This window comes from Aquila chrysaetos, chromosome 6, assembly GCF_900496995.4.
Source record: "Aquila chrysaetos chrysaetos chromosome 6, bAquChr1.4, whole genome shotgun sequence".
Lineage (NCBI taxonomy): Eukaryota > Metazoa > Chordata > Aves > Accipitriformes > Accipitridae > Aquila > Aquila chrysaetos.
This window is the reverse complement of record NC_044009.1, coordinates 35,726,783-35,746,638: the sequence shown is the minus strand read 5'-3', so window position 1 is coordinate 35,746,638 and position 19,856 is coordinate 35,726,783. Positions and strand designations below refer to the sequence as shown.

The 19,856-nt window shown below is 68.6% G+C and overlaps 3 protein-coding genes across 8 annotated transcripts in view; 1 reads left to right on the top strand and 2 right to left on the bottom strand.

Moving 5' to 3' along the window:
- Positions 1-14,436, bottom strand: part of LOC115342843 (tubulin alpha-5 chain) — a 35,010-nt gene extending 20,574 nt beyond the window's left edge. Inside the window, exons 1-4 of one of the 2 annotated variants that reach the window (XM_030017950.1) lie at positions 14,432-14,436; positions 11,714-11,719; positions 9,284-9,287; positions 2,099-2,107 (exon numbers count right to left, since the gene is read on the bottom strand). The gene's annotated coding sequence lies outside the window, so the exon portion shown is untranslated. Of the gene's footprint in view, positions 1-2,098; positions 2,108-6,722; positions 6,745-9,283; positions 9,288-11,713; positions 11,720-14,431 lie in introns of those variants that run through there. The other variant, XM_030017952.1, reaches the window with a different exon arrangement.
- DNAJB2 (DnaJ heat shock protein family (Hsp40) member B2) lies at positions 613-6,973 on the top strand. Of its 5 annotated transcripts, none has more exons than XM_041124628.1 (9): positions 613-745; positions 2,309-2,398; positions 3,452-3,561; positions 3,988-4,041; positions 4,199-4,315; positions 4,500-4,589; positions 4,718-4,823; positions 4,964-5,034; positions 5,299-6,523. In XM_041124628.1, the coding sequence occupies exons 2-9, from the start codon at positions 2,334-2,336 to the stop codon at positions 5,700-5,702; spliced, it is 1,017 nt and encodes a 338-aa protein (XP_040980562.1). In that variant the 5' UTR covers positions 613-745; positions 2,309-2,333; the 3' UTR covers positions 5,703-6,523. The 5 variants fall into 5 exon arrangements, with proteins under 5 accessions (XP_040980562.1, XP_040980561.1, XP_040980564.1 ...); XM_041124627.1 differs by lacking the exon at positions 613-745 and adding an exon at positions 1,171-1,317; XM_041124630.1 differs by lacking the exon at positions 613-745 and adding an exon at positions 2,021-2,045.
- Positions 7,163-19,211, bottom strand: PTPRN (protein tyrosine phosphatase receptor type N). The gene is given in 24 exon segments (XM_030017948.2): positions 7,163-7,790; positions 7,890-7,910; positions 7,912-7,964; positions 8,069-8,133; positions 8,247-8,300; positions 9,394-9,560; positions 9,673-9,792; positions 9,927-10,004; positions 10,303-10,376; positions 10,538-10,685; positions 10,776-10,985; positions 11,114-11,326; positions 13,747-13,811; positions 14,055-14,134; positions 14,287-14,373; positions 14,874-15,160; positions 15,238-15,317; positions 15,446-15,562; positions 15,772-16,096; positions 16,281-16,479; positions 16,613-16,718; positions 16,981-17,094; positions 17,285-17,335; positions 19,059-19,211. Coding segments are annotated over 24 exon segments (2,889 nt in total). The 5' UTR covers positions 19,162-19,211; the 3' UTR covers positions 7,163-7,718.
- Positions 19,212-19,856: the final 645 nt, after the last annotated feature.

Below are 19,856 nucleotides of genomic sequence, written 5' to 3'. Positions count from 1 at the left end.
CGGGTAAAGTGGCACTGGGAAAGTTTGCCAGGCTTCCCAGCTAGGGATTTACAGGAGGTAAGGAAGATATCCCAGCTGCGGCGCAGGGGTGGCGGGGGTCCAAAAGGCTCTGGCCCTGCAGAGGGACCAGGCTCCCTCCTTCTCCCATCCAGACAGCAAGGGGGAACAGTATGATCTCTATGGCCAGGACCGGTTCACGGGTGTCGGTGAGCGGCCTTAAGACTGCCCACGACCCTGACGATGGGTGAGAACAGCCCCTCCACAGCGGCTGCCCGGGCAGGGGCCGTGCAGAGGGAAAGTCCACATCAAAGCTCCCGGTGCGTGGCCGTCCCCTGAGCCCCGGTGCTCCGGGTGCCTGGGCACCCTGGTGCTCGGGGTGGCTCATCGTCGCCGGCCCCTCTCTGCCTGAGCAGGGCTGGGGAGGGCGCAAGGCTGGTGATGCTTTGCCGGGGCCATAGTGCTGCCAGGCAGCTCCGGCTCCTGGCAGGCACCTGTGCTGCCAGCCTGGCAGGCTGCACCCCTTCATGTCGTCGCACCCCCCCCCCCCCCGCGGCGGGACGGCCTGGGCAAAGCGCTGAGTCACCCCGGCTGTCCCCTCCCGCTGGCCTTTCCTGCAGGAACCAGTCGGGCAGCTGACTCGGCAGGAGGCCAGCGGCAAGCGGAGCCCGGGGGGGCTGCCCCGGGGCGGTGGCCGTGCCCCGGTGTGCTCGCAGCACTGCCTGCACCACCGGGGCCAGCGAGCGAGGTCAGTGCTCCCCCCCCTCCGCCCCCCTTGCCGGTGCTGCCCCGGGCACACACGCAGCCCCTGGAGGCGGGAGGGCGGGAGCGGAGCTGGGGGGCCCAGAGCGCAGCCAGAGGCAGGCAGACCCTGCCGGGCGCTCCCACCGCCGCCTGGTTTTCCCGCACCGCCCTCGAGGGTCCCACGCAACCCGGCCCCGCTTCCCCCCGCCGCACGGCGGGGGGGGCTTGCCCAGGGGATGCCCGGCCGGCGCACGGCGGGGCTGGGCTGGGGGGTGGCGGGGCGCAGGAGCCCCCGGCCAGGTCCCTCCCGGGCTGCGGGGACGGGGATCGGGAAAGGGGGCCGGGCAGCGGCGAAGCCCCGCTCCGCGCTCAAGCACGCCTCCCTATGACCTCACCCGCCTGAAAGGCGAGCGCGTGACGTCACGAAGCGGCGGCGCCACGGTTGGCTGCAGCCGCCGCTCGTCGGCCAGCGGAGCCCGCCTCCAGGCCCCGCGGCGGCCCGGGAGGGGGGGGGACGCGCGACGCCGGCCGCGGGCGGCCCGGGGCGGGCGGGGAGGGCTCGGCTGCGGCACTCAGGTGGGCACCGGATCGGGGGGACGTGGAGGGGGGGGGGCGTGCGGGGGGAGCGGGGCGCGAGGGGGCAGCGGGGGCACCGGGGGAGCGGCGGACGGCGGCGGGGGGGGAGCGGAGCCGGTCCGGTGCGTTCCCTTCCCGTGCTGCCGCCCCCGCCCCTCCCGCTGGCCTAGATCCGCTGGCCGCAGCCCAGGGCTGCCCGCCGGTGGCGGCGAGGGCGGCGGGGGGGGGGGGGACGGAAACTTCCAGCAGCAGTGCCGGGCCGGGCAGCCCCGGGAGCGCCGTGTTTACAGCCGGGCCGGGGGGGGGCGGTCCCCGGCGGCACCGCCCCGCCGCGCTCCCAGTGCCGTACTGGTGCCGGTGCCAGCGTCGGCCTCCCCGTCAGCTGATGCGCCCGGGCAGCGCGGGCGGGGGGCGAGTATGGGGCGGGGGGGTCGGTACCCCGGGCTCGCGGGGGGCTGGAGCGGCGGCATCCCGCTCCCGTCCCCGATCCGGAGCGGGTCGGCCGGTTGAAGTGCCCCGGGGTGCCCGGGGATGGGGAGGGTCCCCGCTGAGCCCTTAATCCGCTCCAGCCGCTAAGCACCTTAGCGGGCTGCTACTGCTGCCTCCCCCCCCCCTCCCCGCCCCAGGATAGAGCCCCCCGGGGGGGACCGGAGGGGAGCTGGGGCAGCTGGAGGGGAGCAGGGCAGCCCAGCGGGGCCGGCAGCGAGGATCCCTGTCCCCTTGCTTGGGCAAGTTGGGGTGATGCAGGTGGGTCGGCGGCGCGGCAGCAGTAATGGGTCCCCGGCTGGGGCTGTGCCTGCATCCAGGTGGCCGAGGTGCAGGCAGGGTGCTGGGGAGCTGTGTGTGGGGTTGCTACTGAGCCGCTCTCGGGGGGACCTGCGGGGTGGCCGGGGTGCCTGGGGAGGGCAGGGCAGCCCGCCCTTGGTCCCTCACACCCGGCGCTGCCAGGCTGTGCCTGCGGACCCCCTGATGTTGCCTTTCCCTCCCGCAGTGACCCCGCGGGACAGCCACACGTCATGGTGGACTACTACGAAGCGCTGGGGGTGAGCCGCAATGCCACCGCCGACGACATCAAGAAAGCGTAAGTGTGTGGCGGGCGTGATCCTGCCCACCGGGTAGAACAGCCCAAGCCACCCTCGGCCCCCCCCCCCTCCCCGGGCGCCAGCAAGGCGGGGGCTCCCTGCGGGGCCAGTGGGGACAGGGCCCAGCTCCAGAGGTGACAATCCAGCCTTTGTTTCCTTTGTGCGGAGGCCAGAGCGGGGCTGGGCTTCACTGCCGCACAAAGGCATCTCTTGGTGGGGTTTGGTCCCTTTGTCCAGGCTCTCAGCCCAGAACTGGGGCTGGAGGCAGGAGGTGGGTCCCGCTGGTGTTTGGAGGCGTCCCCTCTCTCTGCCAGAGGGTGTGGGGATGGCAGAGAGCTGCGGCGTGGGGGCTCTGCTGGCGTCAGGGTCAAGGGGCTGGAGCTCGAGGGGAGAGGAGGGAGCAGCGTGTCGCCCGGCACCGGACCGGCCCCGTTGGCAGGTCGTGTGCTGCACCCCAGGCGCTGCAGGGGAGCCCTGGGGGTGGACAGAGCCTCCTGCAGCTCCTGCCTGGCACCCTGCCGAGGTCTTGCTGCTCTCACTGGGGAGAGGCATCACCCGGGGGCGATAGGGGCGGACTGGTGGCTTGCCTGGCTGGGGGGCAGAGGCCTCTCCTGGGGGGGGGCTTCCTAAGAGTGGGTGAGAGAAGCTGGGCAGCCTGGGTTAACCCCAGCTACCTGCAGGCAGGAGGAAAGGGCTGCTTGTGCTCATCTGGCCCCAGGAGCCCCCCAGCGACCTCTGGTCCTTGCACGCCCACGGTGGAGCCTGGGAAGGCTCCGGAGCAAACCTGTGAGCATGGTCTGGGGCTGCTGCCACAGGCAGCTGAGGTGAGCACAGGCTGCACCGCTGGGGTCATGCCGCAAATATTTGCTCGGGAGGCAGAACCAGTCCAGGAAGCTCCCGTTTGATGCCTGAGGCTGTAGGGCGCTGGGTGAAGCGGGCTCGGGGTGCCCCTGCCCACAGAGTTGGAGGCATGCGCTCAGAGCGGGGTCCCTGGCACAGGAGCCCCCACCGCCCGAGGGCTGCTGCGTGCCCATCACTGCCCATCTGTGCAGGTACAGGAAGGCCGCGCTGAAATGGCACCCGGATAAAAACCCAGACAACAAGGAGTACGCCGAGCAAAGGTTCAAGGAGATCGCCGAGGCGTACGAAGTGCTGTCGGACAGTAAGAGGCCACGGTGCTGTCTTGTGTGTGTCCCCTGCCCTTGGGGCTGCTCGCCCTGGGGTGTCCTGCTGCTGGGCTCACCCAGGTGTCATCTCTGGATATCCCTGGGAGGCAGCGTGTCCCTCCAGCTTTAGCTTGGCTTGTGGGGCTTAGTTACCTCCTCATACATTCCCCAAACAGCTCTTGGGAAAGATGCTGGGGTGCTGACCTCCGGGATGAGGTCTCACCAGTGGGGCTGAGGCTTGCGCACCGTCGCCTGATGCCCCGACTTGGGTTTGGGAGCAATGCCGGTGCGATGGGGGCTCATGCCACCCCCCTCCTCTTGCTCCCTGCTGTTCTGCACCTTCCTTGGCTGGGGGAAGCATCAGTCCTCCTGCCCATGCCTGGCAGCCGGTTTCCCCGCAGCCCCCTTTCTTCTCCTTCCAGAGCAGAAGCGCGATGTCTATGACCGTTACGGCAAGGACGGACTCATGGGGGCAGGTGAGTGGGTGAGCAGGGCCACGGGGGGTTAGTGCAGGTCTGGATACAGCCCTGTCTGAAGACCTGGTGTGGGTCTGTGCCCCCCCCGGGGCTCCCTGCCCTTCAGGGTGTTCCCACCCAGGGCTCCACTTAACTCCGAGCTTCTTCCCTCTGGCAGGACCGGGGGGCTCCAGGGCCGATGCCGGGGCCCCCGAATTCACCTTCACCTTCCGCAGTGCTCACGACGTCTTCCGGGAGTTCTTCGGCGGGCGAGACCCCTTCGCTGACTTTTTTGGTGTGTGCGGGGTGGGGGGGGGGCCGGCGACCGCCTCTGGGACACCTCTCTGGCCCCAGGGCAGCCGCTGGGCTTGGGAACAGGGTGTACGGCTGGCCCCGGCGAGGGGTCCCCACGGCAGTGCCCTGCTCCTGGCTCGCCCAGCCACGGGACCAATGCTGATGGGGAAGGCCCTGCCTTCCAGATGAGATGCTGCCCTTCTCCGAGCTGCGAGGACCTGGTCCCCGGCACCACGGGGGAGGCCACTTCTTTTCCTCCTTCCCAGGATCCTCAGGTAGGAGACGCTGCCAGCCCCCGCCCGTCAGGGGCATCGCGGGACACCGTGTCCCCCTGCGCAGGGTCTGTCCCCTGCCTTCCCCTTGCCCCCCACCCTGGCACCGACCTTGTCACTCCTTTCTCCAGATTTCTTCGCCTCGTCATTCAGCTCCGGCGCCGACGCGGGGCTGGGCTTCCGCTCCGTCTCCACCTCTACCACCTTCGTTAATGGCAGGCGCATCACCACCAAGCGGTGAGGGCAGTGCCGGCCCACCTCGCCTCTGCGGACCCCCTCATCGGCGGGCCTCGGACCCTGCAGCTTGCCTCTGCGATGCTCTGGCTGCCTGGCCCTTGACCGTCCATCCATCCATCTGTCTGTCTGTCTGTCTGCAGGATTATCGAGAACGGGCGGGAGCGGGTGGAAGTGGAGGAGGACGGGGAGCTGAAGTCAATCCACATCGATGGTGAGAAGCAGCACCGCAGACCGCCTTGGTGGGGTCTGGCAGTGCCACCTCCCAGCGCCCTTTCCCTCTGGGGACCCTTCTCCTCCTTTGGGGTGGCAGGGGGGTGCTGCATCCAGGCTTGGTTTTGGTCTGAGCCCTGGTCGGCCCCGGTTTGGGGCTCTGCCGTGAAGGATTGGTGGGGTGGGCAGGAGTTGCTGGGGCCCGGTGCGAGCTCTGGGGAGCTGGAGCGGACACAACCCCCATCCCCTGCCCCTGTCCCCACAGGCGTCCCTGACGACATGGCGCTGGGGCTGGAGCTGAGCCGGCGGGAGCAGCAAGCCTTCCCCAGCCCACGGCCCCCCTCGCCCCCACCGCCCGCCCCGCACCGGCCCCCGAGCTCCTCGCCCGTCTGCCTCTACACGGACAGCGAGGACGAGGACGAGGACTTGCAGCTGGCCATGGCCTACAGCCTCTCCGAGATGGAGGCTGCGGGGCACCACCGAGCAGGTGGGCACGGCCCCGGCGCCCTGCCGGTGCCGGGGGGCAGCCCCGGCACCCCGTCCTCTGCCCGCAGAGCCCACGGTCCCCGGGGGGGCCCAGAGCGGGAACCGCCGGGGGCCGGCAGCCCCGCCACAGCGGGGCACGAACCTGTCCCCAAAGCGAAGCAGTGGCACTGCCCCCTGCTCTGAGCGTGGGGCTGGGGTTGTGCCCCCCCCCACCGAGGGACAGGGAGAGGAAAGGAGGGGTGGGGTCTCGCTGCCTGGGGCTTAGCTCCTGCCTCCCCCAGCAAGGGAGGGGGTCTTTCCTGCCCTGCCTCCTTGCTGCTGCTCAGGTGGGTGGGCGGCTGGTGGCACCCCGGGGTGGGGGGCTGCCAGAGTTGAGGGTTGTGGCTGGAAGAGGGGCCCTTGGTGGGGTCCCGGGAAGAGGGGCAGTTCCCTGCCCCGGCTGCTGGAAGCGTGGGGTGCCCGCGGGCAGGCATGCCCCAGCTCTGCCTGCTCCCGTCTCCCTGCCTGCCCTGCAGATGGGCAGGGGCTCCAGCTGGTGCCTCCCTGGCTGCTGCCTGCCCCTGCCCGGGCTGGGGAGTACTGGATCGGGCTCTCCCTCCTTGCAAGGAGGTGTGTGCACGTGGGCTCTGCTTGGTGCCTTGTGTCTGTCTCTCCCCTCTGGATGCTGTCGCTCCTGCCTGTACCCCTTCCTCCTCCTCTGTCCTCCCCATCGCAGACCCTGCCTGGTCACCCCCTTCCCTATGCCTTGCACGCCCTGCAGGGCACTGTCACCCCCCCCCCCCCCCCGGCCTTGGCCTGGGGTTACTGTCCCTCCCTGCTTCCCGCAGCAGCAGTGACCCTCAGTGATGCTCAGAGGCGTTCCCACCCTCACTGTTGCCCGTGGTCCTGCCTTGGCTCTCCTCCTCCTCCTGCGACCTTCCTCCCTCCCTCCCTCCCTGCCCCTCCCCAGCCCTGGGCCGAGGAGGGTTTCACGGGTGCTGTTGTGTCCCCCCCTCCGCTTGTCTCCCCAGGTGTGTTCTGAGGCTGCTGCGCCCGGGGACCGCGCACGCCCGCTCGCCCACGGAGGCTCTCCCAGCCAGGACTCCGCTTTGTCCCTGCACGGCCACCCCCTGCCACCCCCTTCCCCCAGCACCCTCTGGCTCCGTGGGACGCGGTGGTGGTGGGGGGGTGGGGGGCACGACAGGGCTTATAGCCGAGCAATACCTGGGGCTGGGGGGGGGAGATGCCCCGGGCACCACAAGGTGGTGGGGAGGGTGGTGATGGGTGGCTGGAGGGGAGGGGGCTGGAGGGGGGGTTGCTGTAGATTAGGCTGCTAGGGGAGTGCTGGTGGGAAGCAGCGAGGGGCAGCATGGCTGGGCTCAGCCAGCGGGGCTGGGCTCTGCCCCCCTCCTCGCTGTAGCCCCCCCTCCTTGACCCCCTTCTGCTGACAGCCGTCAATAAACCTGTTTGCAGTAGCTGCTGCCTGCGGGGTGTCTCTGGGCTGGGGACTGCAGGACCGTTCCCCCCACCATCCTTGCCTGCAGGCAGGGGGGACCCAGGCCCAACTGCACTTTGGTGGTTGCAGGGTGCAGGCTGTTCTCCTGCAGGGATGGGGGCTTCCCTGTGCCCCCCCCATACACACACAGTCAGAGGCCAGGCCTGGCTGCAGCTGCACGAACGCGACACGAGAACTTTATTCACATCAAGATACAAAATTATATTTCTCTAGAAATTTTTCTTCTGCTCGAGTGACAAGGCAGGGAGAACATGGAGGGGACCTAGGGCTGGGCCAGGCCCCCCTGCACCCAGTGCTCTCCCCAACCGTGGGGTAGCCCCTGCCGACTCCTGCCCCCCACATGGGCACAGGGAGGGAGCTGACACAGGACCACCAGCTTGGGGTGCAGGAGAGTGGATGGAGGGGGGGGGGGGCCCACAGCCAACTCCCAGCAGCATCACCTGGTCCCCTCCTCTGCAGGGGACATGAGCCCAGTCCCCTCTGCGGCGGCATGGGGTGCAATAGGGTTCTGTGCCCTGCACGCAGAGGGGCTGAGCCCTGCAGCCCTGGGGAGGGAGGGCAGGGGGGCCTGGGGAGGGAGGGGGGAAACAGAGCCAGCAGCACAGACAGCACTTTACAGGGAGAGCAGCCCCACGGGCAGGGCGAGGAGAGCGCGCAAAGCCAGGGGGGCATGGGGGAAGACAAGAGGGGAGGGCTCCTCGCCATCACTGTGGCAGTGCCTTCAGGATGGCATTCACTTCCTCGGCCACGGCTGTCAGCGCGAACTCAAACTGGTCCTGGGGGAGCAAAGCGGGGGGGCATAAGGGTCCTCACCAGCTCAGCCCCAGGGGCTGTGTGTGCTCAGGGAGGGAGGGGAGCCCCAGTTTGGGGGGTACCTTGGTCTGCACCATGCCGGGGCCGCTGGTCTCTGATGTGCTCCAGCGTAGCAGCTATGTCTATCTCCTTTACACCTGGGGCAGAGGGGGAAAAAGGGTGTTAGGAGGGGGGTCCACAGGTCAAGCAGATGGCCCCGCACCCTCCGGACAGGGCAGAAGCAGTGCTGCCCTGCACCTACCTTTGGCCATTCGGTTCAGGACCATGTCGACGAGGATGTACGTCCCAGTCCTGCCTGCACCATCACTGCAAGACAGAGACACTTGGACCAGGTGGATGGGCTCCAGGGACTGACTGGTGCTGGCTAGCAGGTCCCAGCCTTGCAGCCACCCCCCAGCCCGTACCCTCCCCAGCAGTACCTGCAGTGCACGATAATAGGGCAGGAGCGACCCCGGTAGCACTTGTTCACCTTCCTACAAGGACAAGAGGGAGCAGGTCAGTGCCCTGCCATGCCAGGGACAAGGTCGCACTAGGTGCTCCTCGCTGGGCCAAGCCGGGGGAGGGCAGCGGACACCCGATGATGTGGCCCTGGGGGTCGGTCCAGCACATGGCTCCTCCTGCCTCCCCAGCGGTGCTGGGCACGGCATGGGGGCCATGGCTGGAAAGAGGCCACGGCAGGGAGAGGAGCCTGGCTCCTCGGGTGCCCAGCCCAGGGAGGGGAGCAGTGACAGGACCCCCAAGGGAGCAGCTCTGGTCCGGTGGGGCGCGAAGCTGGGGGCCAGGCGCCGGTGGGGCTCCCGGCATGCTCCATGCAGCAGGCACGGCTGCCAACGATCACTTTTGTGACTATGCAACTGGAGCCAGATTACTAGCTGCAAATCACAAAAATGACACTGGCAGCTGCGAGAGAGAGACAGAGACAGACAGAGAGACAGAGAGAGCATGAGCAGGGTGGAGAGGAGGGCAATGTGCTCAGGGACCCCCCACTGCTCTAAGCAGGGTCCCTGGCCCCACGCAACCTGGGGACAGTGACCGGTCAACCCCCTGCAAGAGCCCACCACCACCCAGGGACCCCGAGACCCCAGCGGGTGCTGCCCGCAGCCCTCTTGGGAGCAGTCCCAGCCCCGCAGCCCTCTCCCCAGGCCAGCTGGGGATCTGCCGCTGGCTGTAGGGCATGGGGAGCAATGGGTCACAGCTGTTCAAGGCTGGCTCCGGGGGTTTCTTCTCGTACCCACAGCTGAGGAGGGTGCCAGCCAGTACTGTCCCCCATGCCAGCTCTGGGGAAGAGCACTTTTCCACCCTCCCCATGAAGGCTGGAGAGCCCTGGCAACCTCAGCCTGCAGGGCTCTTGCCCACCAAGCTCCGCTGAGCCTCATCCCAAGCTGGCCAGAATCTGGTTCTTCTGCTCCTCCCCATGCACGGCAGCCCCCCGTCTCCCCCAGCCAGTCCATGCCACGTCCCTGACCCTCATCACACCGGCAGCGATGTCCTCGCCCATCAGTCCCCCTGAGGTCGGGAACACCGCCGGCTTCCCGGGGGCTGGCATGGCACCAGGTGGGCACTCACCTGCGGAAGTCGAGGAGGGGCCGGGTGGTGGCGGGGATGCCCTCGGCCGGCCAGCTAAGGAAGTGGAACTGCGTCAGGGTGCGGGTCTCCTGCGACTGCACGTTCTTCAGGTAGAAGCTGCGCACCAGGAAATCCTCGCACCAGATGTGCTCCGACACCAGGTTCACCTGCCCGAGAGAAGCAGCCGGTGGGCGTCAGCGCCAGGCAGGGGGGCTGCACTCACTCGGCGGGACAGCAGCTGGAGGATGCTCCTTGCCACAGGCTACCGGTCACACTTGCCTCATAGATGTGGTAGAGAGAGGAGCCTTCGTCTGGCCAGTAGCGGTCACACTGCTTGACGCTGTCCTCGGCCAGCGGGCTCAGCATGACGATAACGGTGCAGCCATGCTCCCACACCATCTGCAGGCAAGGCATGTGGGGTGTCACTTGCTGGGTGACAGCCCAGGCGGGAGGGCGGCCAAGCCGCGGTGACCCATCTGGTTGGCAGCACCCAGAGGGACCCCGATGGGCTGGCACAGCTGGGTGATGCTCACCTGCCAGAAGTCGGCGATAGTGTGGGACAGCGGCCCCTGCGTGGCGATGTATGCTGGCATCCGTGGGTCATGCTCGATCTGGAGCGGGAAAGGGAATGTCAGACCGCACGCTCCTTGGCCAGGGGTCAGTGACACTGGGAGGAGCGGGGGGATACTCCAGGGGTGATGGGAAGGCTGGGGAGAGAGCTTTGGGTGCCACAGCCAGGAGGGAAATGGGTTTTAACCATGTCTGAGCAATGGGGCAGGCACATTGCTCACATCTGTAGCCCGCAGGGATGTGAGCTCAGTCCAGCTCCATCCCAGAGGGGGAGCCTTGCCTGGGCTGAGCACATCACAGAGCGGGGTGGGTGGGCAGGAGCCCCCAGTGATCACTCACGATCGGACTGGCATTGATGAAGTCACTGCGGGACGGGTTGCTCTCGGCTTTCAGCTTGATCCGCACGTGGTCATCTGGGGAAACGGAGGCCAGGGGATGTGGCGAGTGCCCAGGGGAGCTGCGGGCAAACCCGTGCCGCAGCCTGCTGTGGCCGCAAGCATCCCCGTGCCCCACACCGCCCTCCTGCCACGGCCCTGGGAGCCGGTCCCTGGGGCAGGGCGGCTGGGATGCTCACAGGGCACATAGTCGGGGTTGCGGTTCTTCTTCAGGTTGGCTTCACTCTGGGCAATGGAGCAGACGCTGGGCTCAGCCTGGTAGGCACAGAGAGCCTGCCACTCCTTGGCTAGTCGGTCCCGGTTGCGGAGGTGGTCCTCCATATAGGCCTAGGGCAGAGGGGTGGGGGTCAGCCCAGCAGCCCGGGGGGTACATGGGGGGCCAGGGAGGGGGACTGCCACCCCACCAGGCCAGCTCACCAGGATCATGTGCCCAGTGGAGATGTCCATGTTGGACTGGACGGGCTCCTCGCACCAGGAGGGCGTGCTGCTGTGGGAGCTGGGGCTGGGCTGCGGGGCATCGCTGAACTGGGACGAGACGCTGCTGACCCGTGAGGTCTCTGCCGGTGCCGCTGGTGCCTCAGCACGGCCAAAGAGAGACTTGGCAGCCATGTGCTGGCGGCACAGCTCCTGGGGAACCCCACGAAGAGCCCTGTCCCTTGGGCACAGCACCGCCGCAGGGCAGCCCTGCGCACCCTGAGCGACGCTGGCGCAGCAGTGCCGCATCCCGCAGGGTCCCGCATCCCATGGGGTCCTACCTGGTACTCGAAGGTGGTGTCAGCAGCACCCTCGGGCCCCAGGGCAGCCAGGCGCTCCTTCTCCCGCTGCTTCGCATGGCGCCGGAGGCAGAAGGCCGCGGCGGCCGCGATGGCGATTCCTGCCACGCAGGCGAGTGCGATGAAGGTCAGCAGCACTGAGTGGAAGCTGTCCCCAAAGTGGGATGGGCGCGAGTAGGCAGCAGCCTCGTTTCGCTGGGGGCAGAGCCGAGCAAGGGTTAGCGGGGGGGGCATCGACCCCATTCTGCACCACATTTGGGGTTGTTGGGGGCTAAAACAGAGCAAGGGCACTCGGTGCTGTGCTGATTCTCCCACCACCCTCAGCTGGGGCGGAGCTGGTGTCACTGGGGTGCTGGGTGTCACTAGGGTGAGGCACAGTGCACCCACCTGCGTGTCGCATGGGACGTTGCTCACACTGGTGTGTCCCTGGAGCTGCAGGAGGGGACAGAGCCTGGCCAAGCCCAGGCAGCCACAACCTGCTGCTCCCCTACTCCCAGCACCCAGGACTGCTCCCCAGGGCAGCCCCAGCCCGGACTGCCCCCCTCCAGGGCAGGTAGTAGTCCCATGGAACTCGGCTTCAACGGGCTCCTGCCCAGCTGGAGGTCAAGGAGGGCCAGATTCAGCCCAAGGGGTTAATGGCAAAGGATGGGCCACTGCAGCGCTGGGTCCAGGGCAGCAATTGCTGCCCCCAGGGAACTTCCCTAGATGGGGCTGGCTCTCCCCTGCAGCCACTGCTCCATGGCAGGACATGGGGGAATGTGCCGACACTGCCGGAGGGCTGGTGCCATCCCAGCTGTGGTGGCTGGGGGACAGGTCCTCCCCATCACTCTCCTCAGCTGGGATGCAGAGCAGCCCCTGCCACCTTGCAGGCAGGGCCTCCAGGGCTCCTTCCCTGTGGCTGGGAGGCACAGCCCAATGCGTGCCAGTCCCATGCTGGGACAGGATGGTGCTGAGCCCTTGCTGGATGAGACTCCTTCCAAGGCCAAGACCCCCCCACGGCCAAGACCCCTACCAGGGCCTTGTCCCAGAGCCGCTGGTGATCAGGATGCTGCTCCCCCACAGCCAGGTCTTGGGGCAGCACAGGGATGCTGGGGGATCACCACCACCAAATACCCTGCACCCAATGAGGTGCCAGAACCCAGCATTACCTCACTGCCACGGCCTCCCATTGGCTACGAGCCTGATGAGGTCACCGAGGGAACACTGCATCATCATCACCTACCTCATCATCATCACCGCCTGGGGATGCCCCTGCCCCAGGGGTCCCCTTGCCACCTGCCCCCCCCAGCGTCGCCAGCCCCAGCGCCCGTGGGCCAGTGTGACTGCTGCCAGGGCCCAGCCAGCCCTGCAGCCAGGGGTACCCGCCAGGACCAGCACCGCCCAGGTCCTGGGGGCACCCAAGCAGGAGCAGCCCTGCAGGTTTCAGAAGGGCTGGAGATGTCAGCGGGGACAGAAGGGACCTCTGTCCCAAGGCCTGCCCAGGCACTGCTGTCCCCCTGCATCTGTGTCCCTCCTTCCCCAAATCTTGCACCAGTCCCACCAAGTTCAGAGCCTGGGGGTGGAATGAAGGAAAAGCACAAGCTGGTCTGGACTGGGGACATCTGTGCAGAAGAGGGCTCGCAAAGCTGCCACAGCCTCCTCTGAGCTCCAGCTCCCTCATCTCTGCCATCTCTCCCAGCTCCTGCCACTCGTCACATCAAAAGGCATTGCCATAGCGACGCTCCACATGTTGCTGAGGGAGATGGGTTGCCTCGGTGGCCAGGCCACCCCTTCTCCATGGCCTCCTCCTCCTCCAAGGTCCCCCCCTTCCTTCCTCCTTGCCCACGGCTACGGCCACAGAGCAGGAGGGTGGGGAACAGGGACCCCGGTTTGGGGAGGTGCTGCACCACTTGCCCTCCCCAGGCTGCAAACACAGGAGGCAGGCTCAGTCCCCCATCTCCAGCCCCTGTTTCTCCCCCAGGAGACTGTTCCTGGGGGTCCCCAGAGGAGCACGGGGAGGGGCTGCCCCTCTCCAAGCAGATGGCTCCTGCTCCATTCCTGCCTTCAGCTGCTTTGCCATTCTCTGGGGACACGATGGCATTTTGCCTGCCTAGCCACGGTCTCTGCGGTGCTATGAGCACAGCCCAGCATGGGGGTGCCCAGGCCACAGCGAAGATGGGGTGCACAGGCTGGAGGGAGGTGAGGGTGAGGATAAGCCCTGTGGGGTGCAGCCTGCAGCCCCCCGGTCTTAGATGCAGGGGGGAAAGCTGCCAGGAGACCCTCCCAAACTGCCTTCAAAGCCTGTGGAGCTTTTGTTTTGGAAAGAGCCGAGTGCCCTGAGAATGCAGGCAGCTGGGCAACATCACACTGCTGGGTGGAAGGGGGTCACTGGAGCGGTCCTGATCCGGCCCATCCCAGATAACCCAAGTCTGCCTCCAACACAGCAGCCCAAACACTGCCTAGAGCCCTCTGCTCCTCAGCTACCCCTCAGACCCACAGGGACGGCTCGCTCACAAAGACCCCTGAGCCCCAGGGCTGCGGCACAGCGCGCTTCCCAGCCCGTACCTGGCGGCAGCACCCCCGCTGCCCTGTCCCCGGCTGCCCCAGCCCCGAGGGACGGCCATGCTCACTCCTACCTCTCCCACTCCTGTTTGCACGATCTTCAGGCCCAGCTCTGCCTCCAGCTCTGCCTTCACTTGCTCTGTGGATGGAGAGGAGATGGTCAGAGGGGTGCTTCCCCTCCACCCAAGAGACCCCCCCAAAGAGACAGAGCCACGGGATACCCCTGATAGCTGCCCACCCCACGCCAGCTCCCCAGTTCAGCCAAGGGCACTGGGATGTACGGTGGGAGCCCCCTCCTCCCAGTCCCTGGGAAGGGGCACCCCACAACTGGGCGGGGGGCGGAAGAGAGGAGCAGGACCAGCGGGACCCCTGCCCAACTCACCAGCCTGGCTGGCCACGTCTGCCAGAGAGAGGTTCTGGGGGTTCTGCCGGATGCGGAAGGTGAGCGCAGGGCCCACGACACTGCCGGGGAGCGGGGGACACAGCGTGAGACCAGGAAGAACAGACCCCCTCCCCATCCCCACCACAGCCCAGTCCCTCCCGGCCCCCCGCCCGGGGTGGCTGTGCACAGCCAGGGCTGTGACAGCAGCGCCCTATGGCCCCGCTCCCCTCACCTGATGTTGATGAAGCTGGCCGTGGAGAGGTGGAGGTGCTTGGCGAGGAGCTCCAGCAGCCGCACGCCAGCGGCCAGGCCCAGGGGCCTGTGGGGACAGCGGCAGGGTGAGGAGCGGGCAGCGGGGTCGAGGGGAGAGCCCACACTCCCCGCGGCTGGGGAAGGGGGGGACAGGCAGGCTCACGGAGTCCCATGCGTGCAGCAAGGGCTGTGCTGCCTGCAGGGGTGTCACAGGGTGGGCAGGAGGTAAGAGCACGGGGATGTGCAGCGATGGGGGTGAGCTGACCCCCCCTACCCTTGCACACCAGCGTGCACAGAGGCAGCTGTGCGGACACGCTTGGCTGAGCTTGTCCCAGCCTCCCATCCTGCAGCAGCGAGCTCTGGCTTTGGCATGGGCTGAGAGGAAGGCTTTGGGGTGGGACAAGGGCTGCAGGTGGAGAGGGGACGGGGGAGCTGACCCCACTGGAGACCTGACCCTACCACAGACCCAAACAGGCTCAGCTGAGCACAGGGAGCCATGACAGCTGGTGCGGGGGGATACAGACCCTCCACGCATGCACACCCCTTCACCCGACCCCCAGCTCTCACTTCTGGTCCGTGACGATGTAGCCGTACTCGTCCGGTGGCCGTGTGCCCTGCTGTGCGCCACCATCCTTCGCCTCTGTGTAGCTCTTCTTCTCCACCATGATCGGCTTCCCAGGGCTGAGCACGTCCCCGCCGTGTCCCTGCTGCGGCTCGGCCCAGGGGGCTGGCGAGGACGCTGCCCTGCCCCTCGGCCCATTCCCTGGGGAGATGCTGGCTGGGATTTTGGGGGGCAGCACCGTGGAGGAAGGGGGCACTGGCTCCTCTGCGTGCTGCATGTCCCCCTCCGTCACCTGGAGGAAGGGAAAGGGAGGAGCTGGGATCTCTGAGGAGAGCCCTGGGGGGCTGCATCCCCACCCCCCCATCCCACCTGCGGCATGGCACCTCCTCCAGCACCACCCTGCTGCAAACCCACCCGTTTTGCTGTGGGCACTTCAGGGCCAGCAACACCTGGGAAGGAGAGAGACAGAGGTCCTGCAGCACCTGCCCTGAGAGGCAACACTCCCTATCCTGAAATAGGGCATGCTGGCACCCACTGCTGCCAGTCCCTGCCTGCCCCGTCCCTGCATCCTACTCACCAGAGCTTTGGAGCAGCTGGAGGAGGGTGGAGAGGCTGCTCAGCTGCTGGGGACTCAGCTCCGGCAGCCCCAGGCCATAGCTGGCCAGCAGGGAGGCCAGTCTCTTCAGGGCAGCGTCTGCAAGAGGATGCAGCATCAGGTCGGATGCTCTGCATCCATGCAAGGGACCACGGGCTGGGGACACAGCAGCAGGGGCAGGTGGGGTTGGGGGGATATGCTGCCCACGGCCACAAAGCCAAAGAGGAGGGAGAGTGTGAACCACGAGGAATGTGGCTGTGGGGACAGGATGGGGATGAGGGCTGGTGCCTGGCTGGAGGACATGGTACCCGTCTGTGCAGGGGGTGGCTGGGCAGCCAGGGGCACTGGCTGCTCCCTCTCCTCCATGTCTCTGTAGTCACCAGGGAGCTGCAAGCTGTGCTGTAGCCTGGTGCTGGCAGGGTCTGGGCGGCCGGCTTTCTCTCTGGGCAGGGAAAGCATGCCCAAGTCCTGGAAGAGATGGCCCCCGTCCGTTCCTGGCTGCCCGCCATAGGAGGGCACAGAGCCGGCCCCAAAAAGGGCCTGGGCAGGGACCCGGCCCAGCAGCGAGGAGGTCTCAGGGCTCTGCCTGCCAGAGCTGCCGGGGAGCTGGTGAGCGCCGTCCTGGTAGCCGAACTGCAACCGAAACACAGAGCCGCCATGGTCAAACACCACAGGGCCCCTGCCACCCCATGGCAGGGCACCCCAGAGACAGAGGGGCACCCCAGCACCAGCAGAAGGAGGGTGCTGGGAGTGCAGCAACCCCCTGCCCATCTCTACCTTTCCGCCTGGGAGAAGGGGGCTCACCCCCATGGCCTACCTTGTGGTAGGAGTAGGGGTTGAGCAGAGCCTCCTCGTAGCCCAGCTGGGGTGGCGGGGGCAGCAAGAGGTGCTCCAGGTACCGCTGCACCAGGGGGGAGGACAGCAGCGGCGGAGGTTGCCCCAGATGCTGAGCCGCTGGCAGGCCGGGGTCCGCAGGGAGCGGGGCTCGCCGGGGGGAGCCACGGAGGGGCAGGAACCTCAGAGGCAAACAGTGCCAGGGTGACTCACCTGGGTAACGGGGAGGTCCCCCCCAAAACCCCATTTGGGGGGGGGAAGCCCTTGCTGCCCTGCCAGGCTCTGCTCACAGGCTGGTGGCTGGTGCTGCCTTACCTGTCCCTGGCCACCGGCTCCAGCGATGGCGGCGGGCGGAGGCGGGGGATGCGCTCCATCTCCTGCGAGATCACATACTGTGTGATGCCGTCCTGCCACGAGAGCCCTGCCACAGGAGGGGGCTGTGAGACTCAGAGGAGGCCTGGGGACCATGGGGCAAGTGCACAGGAAGCTGCCCTGGTGTCCTGACCCTGTGTCCCATGGCCTGCATTTGGCCCTGATCCTCCCAGAATAAGCCGGACCCCTCTCAGCCCACCCTGGCCCCTGGGCCAGCAGGACCCCAGACAGCCCTAGTGCCACCAGGCAATGCTGCCTGACAGCCCCTCCCCACCAGACCACAGTGAGTCCCCGCATGCTCCCCCCTTCACCTTGTGCCATGAGATGCCGCAAGACATCCTGCAGGCGCTGGAGCACAGGAGAGGTGACCTGGAAGTAGGGTCTGTCCTGCACGGAGCCCACCTGGCACTGCCCAAACAGCCCATCTGCAAGAGAGGGGAGGCGGTGGGGCCGGATGGATGAACACCCTGGGGTGAGGGTCTGCGGGCACAGCTTCACGTTTCTCCTGCCACGGCCCCCCACATTGCACCCCAAGTTCCCCTGCAAGCAGCCCTGCACTCTCCACACCCCCTTGGGAAGGAAGAAGGGATCCCTGCACCCCTGCTAACCACTTACCCTGCACACACACCTCCTGGGGGGAGCACAGCCTCCGGTCAAACAGGCAGCCTGGGACAGACAGACAGACAGGCCAGTCAGCACAGCATCCAAGGGGGACTCCAATCGCATTTGCTCATCACCAGCTACTTGGGGACCCCAACTATCTAGGAACGTGCCACGGGTGGTGATGGTGGTGGGGGGCACAGCCTGGTAGCCCAGGGCAGGGCCTCGATGCCAGCCTTCCCTGCCCCCCCCCCCTCAAAGCTAAGATGGGGGCTGTGTACAAAGCCTGCCCCTGGCTCTGGGGAGCAGGGGGAGGCCTGGAGTTTTTTGGGGTGCCGGCAGTTAGGAAGGGAAGGCTGAGGGGGCAGAGACCTGCAAGACCACATCTGTTGCCCTCCCACATGTGGCACTACGAGGCAGGGACACAGCCCTGTGCCACCAGAGACCCACTCTCCCTGCGAGGGGGACCCCAAAGCACGCAGGCAGCGGGCTGTGTGTGTGTGTGTGTGTGTGTATGTCTCTCTCCAACCCCTTCGGGGGGCAGCACTTGGGCAGGGGGCGGCTTCCCCCTTCCTCTCCCCCCCCCGTCTCGGTCCAAGACCGTCAGCAGCGAGACGGCAGCAGGCGATGACTCAGCCCCGGATGGCGAGGAAGGAACGAGAAAACAACCGGGGGGAGGGGAGGGAGGGGCCCGCCGAGCCCGCCGCGGGGGAAGGGGGCAAGTGGGGATGGGGGTCTCCGAAACCCGGGCACCCACGGGTCCGCTCCCCCCGGGGCGGGGGCCAACGCAGGTGCGGGGCGCAGGACCCCGGTGCCGAGGGGCGACCCCCGGGGGGCCGGGCCGGGCCGGCGGGGCCGGGCGGGCGCTGTCCGCGGTGCTGAAGCGGCGCAGCCGCCTCTCGCCGGGACGCCCCGCTCCGCCGGGAGGGGCGGCGGCACCGGCCCCGGGAGACTCCCCCAGGCAGGACCGGGGCTCGGTGGCAGCCGCTCCGGTCCCGGCCCCCGCCTGCTCCCGGAGACGACGGGGCCCCCGCGGTGCGGCCGGACCCGTCCCGGCGCTCCCGGGCCCACCGGAGGACGAGGGACGCAGCAGCCCCGGGCGTCCGGTAGTGAGTCAGCGGTCGCCGGGGCCGTGCCGTGCGGGGGGGCTGCAGCTCCGCTACCGGCAGCGGCACCCGGGTCTCCGAGAGCCCCGGGCAGGGGCCGCACGGGCCGAGCTGGAGGACAGCAGATGCACTGGCCCGCCCTCGCGGCCCGGGCCGGGCCGCCCTTACCGGCGGAGGGCGGCTAAAGGGCGCCGGGGTCCCGGAGGGAGCCGCCGCCTAGGGCCGCTGCCCCGGGCTCCCCATCCCAGCATCAGCCCCGGGCTCCCCATCCCTGCGGCAGCCCCGGGCACCGGCTTTGCCCCGGGCAGGGTCCCTGAGCGAGCACCGCCCCGCTCCCGTCCCGTCCCGTCCAGCCGGCCCCGGGGGCGGCACCAACTCTCCAGCCGGCGGGGCGCCCCGGGGCCAGCACCAGCACCGCCACCAGCCCGGCCGCCCCAGGAGAGAGGCGCCCCCCGGTGCCAGTGACGCACCCGCGGCCCCGGTACCAAGCTACCTTCTCCCGCCCTTCCACCGGGAGCCAGGCCCGCGGCCGCGCGCCGTGACAAGCATCCACGGCAGCAGCGAGAGCACCGGCCGCGGAGCCCCCTTGCCCTGCCGCTCCCCGGGAAGCGGCCCCCCCCGCCGCCCCGGCCCCGGCCCCCGCGCTGCCCGGGGCGCCGCCCTACCCGGGGCGCCGGTCTCACCGTGCGCGGCGGTGGCGGTAGCGGAGGCGCCGCCGTCCCGCAGCAGCCCGCGGCCGGCCAGGAGGAGGAGGCAGAGGAGCGCCCGGAGGAGCCGCCGCCCCATGCTCCGCTCACGGCCGCACCATGGCGCACCCGCCGGCCGCGCCCCCGCCGCCGCCCGCCAACCCGCGCCCCGCCGCGCCGCGCGCCCCGCCCACCGCCGCCTCCCCGCCAATGGCGCGCGGCCCGCTGCTGCCGCGCCACGCCCCCGCGACGGACAGCCAGTCAGAGACCCGGACTTCTTTCCCTCCCTCCACCCGCACGTCAGGCTCACACCCCCCTGTTATCAAGCGAGGCCAATTACGTCGCGCCCCGGGGGAGGGGGTGGGGAGTCGGCCAAGCACCGCGCCAATCGCAGCCTCCCTGGAGGCGAGCCACGCCCCCCGGGGGCGTGACACCGCGCCGGCAGCGCCTCCACCAATCACCGGCTGTCCCTTCCCAGCCCTGCGGCCCCACAGGCTCCCGCGCGGGCCACGGCCCTGAGAACAGCCCAATGAGCGGCGAGCGCCGGGCCACACCCTCACACCCCCGCCCATCGGCCCCGCCCCGGGAAGGGCGGGAAGGGAGCCGGCAGCCCCCGAGCCCCCAGCCGGTGCGAGCAGGGAACACCCCCACCCCGGGCAGGGCGCTGGCAGCAGGGAGCAGCGGCAGCCGGGGGGCTGGCAGGACCTGACAGCACACCCCTCGTCACGGCAGGGCAGGCTCAGTCCCCCCCTGGGGACGGGGGCAGCCCCGGTGCTGCAGGAGGTAGGGGACATC

Bases quoted from the DNA above. Each gene is read 5' to 3' on its own strand.
- DNAJB2 (XM_041124628.1), top strand. From the start codon at position 2,334: ATGGTGGACTACTACGAAGCGCTGGGGGTGAGCCGCAATGCCACCGCC. The intron at 4,042-4,198 runs GTGAGTGGGTGA...TCCCTCTGGCAG, and splicing joins GGACGGACTCATGGGGGCAG to GACCGGGGGGCTCCAGGGCC. The intron at 4,590-4,717 runs GTAGGAGACGCT...TCCTTTCTCCAG, and splicing joins CTCCTTCCCAGGATCCTCAG to ATTTCTTCGCCTCGTCATTC.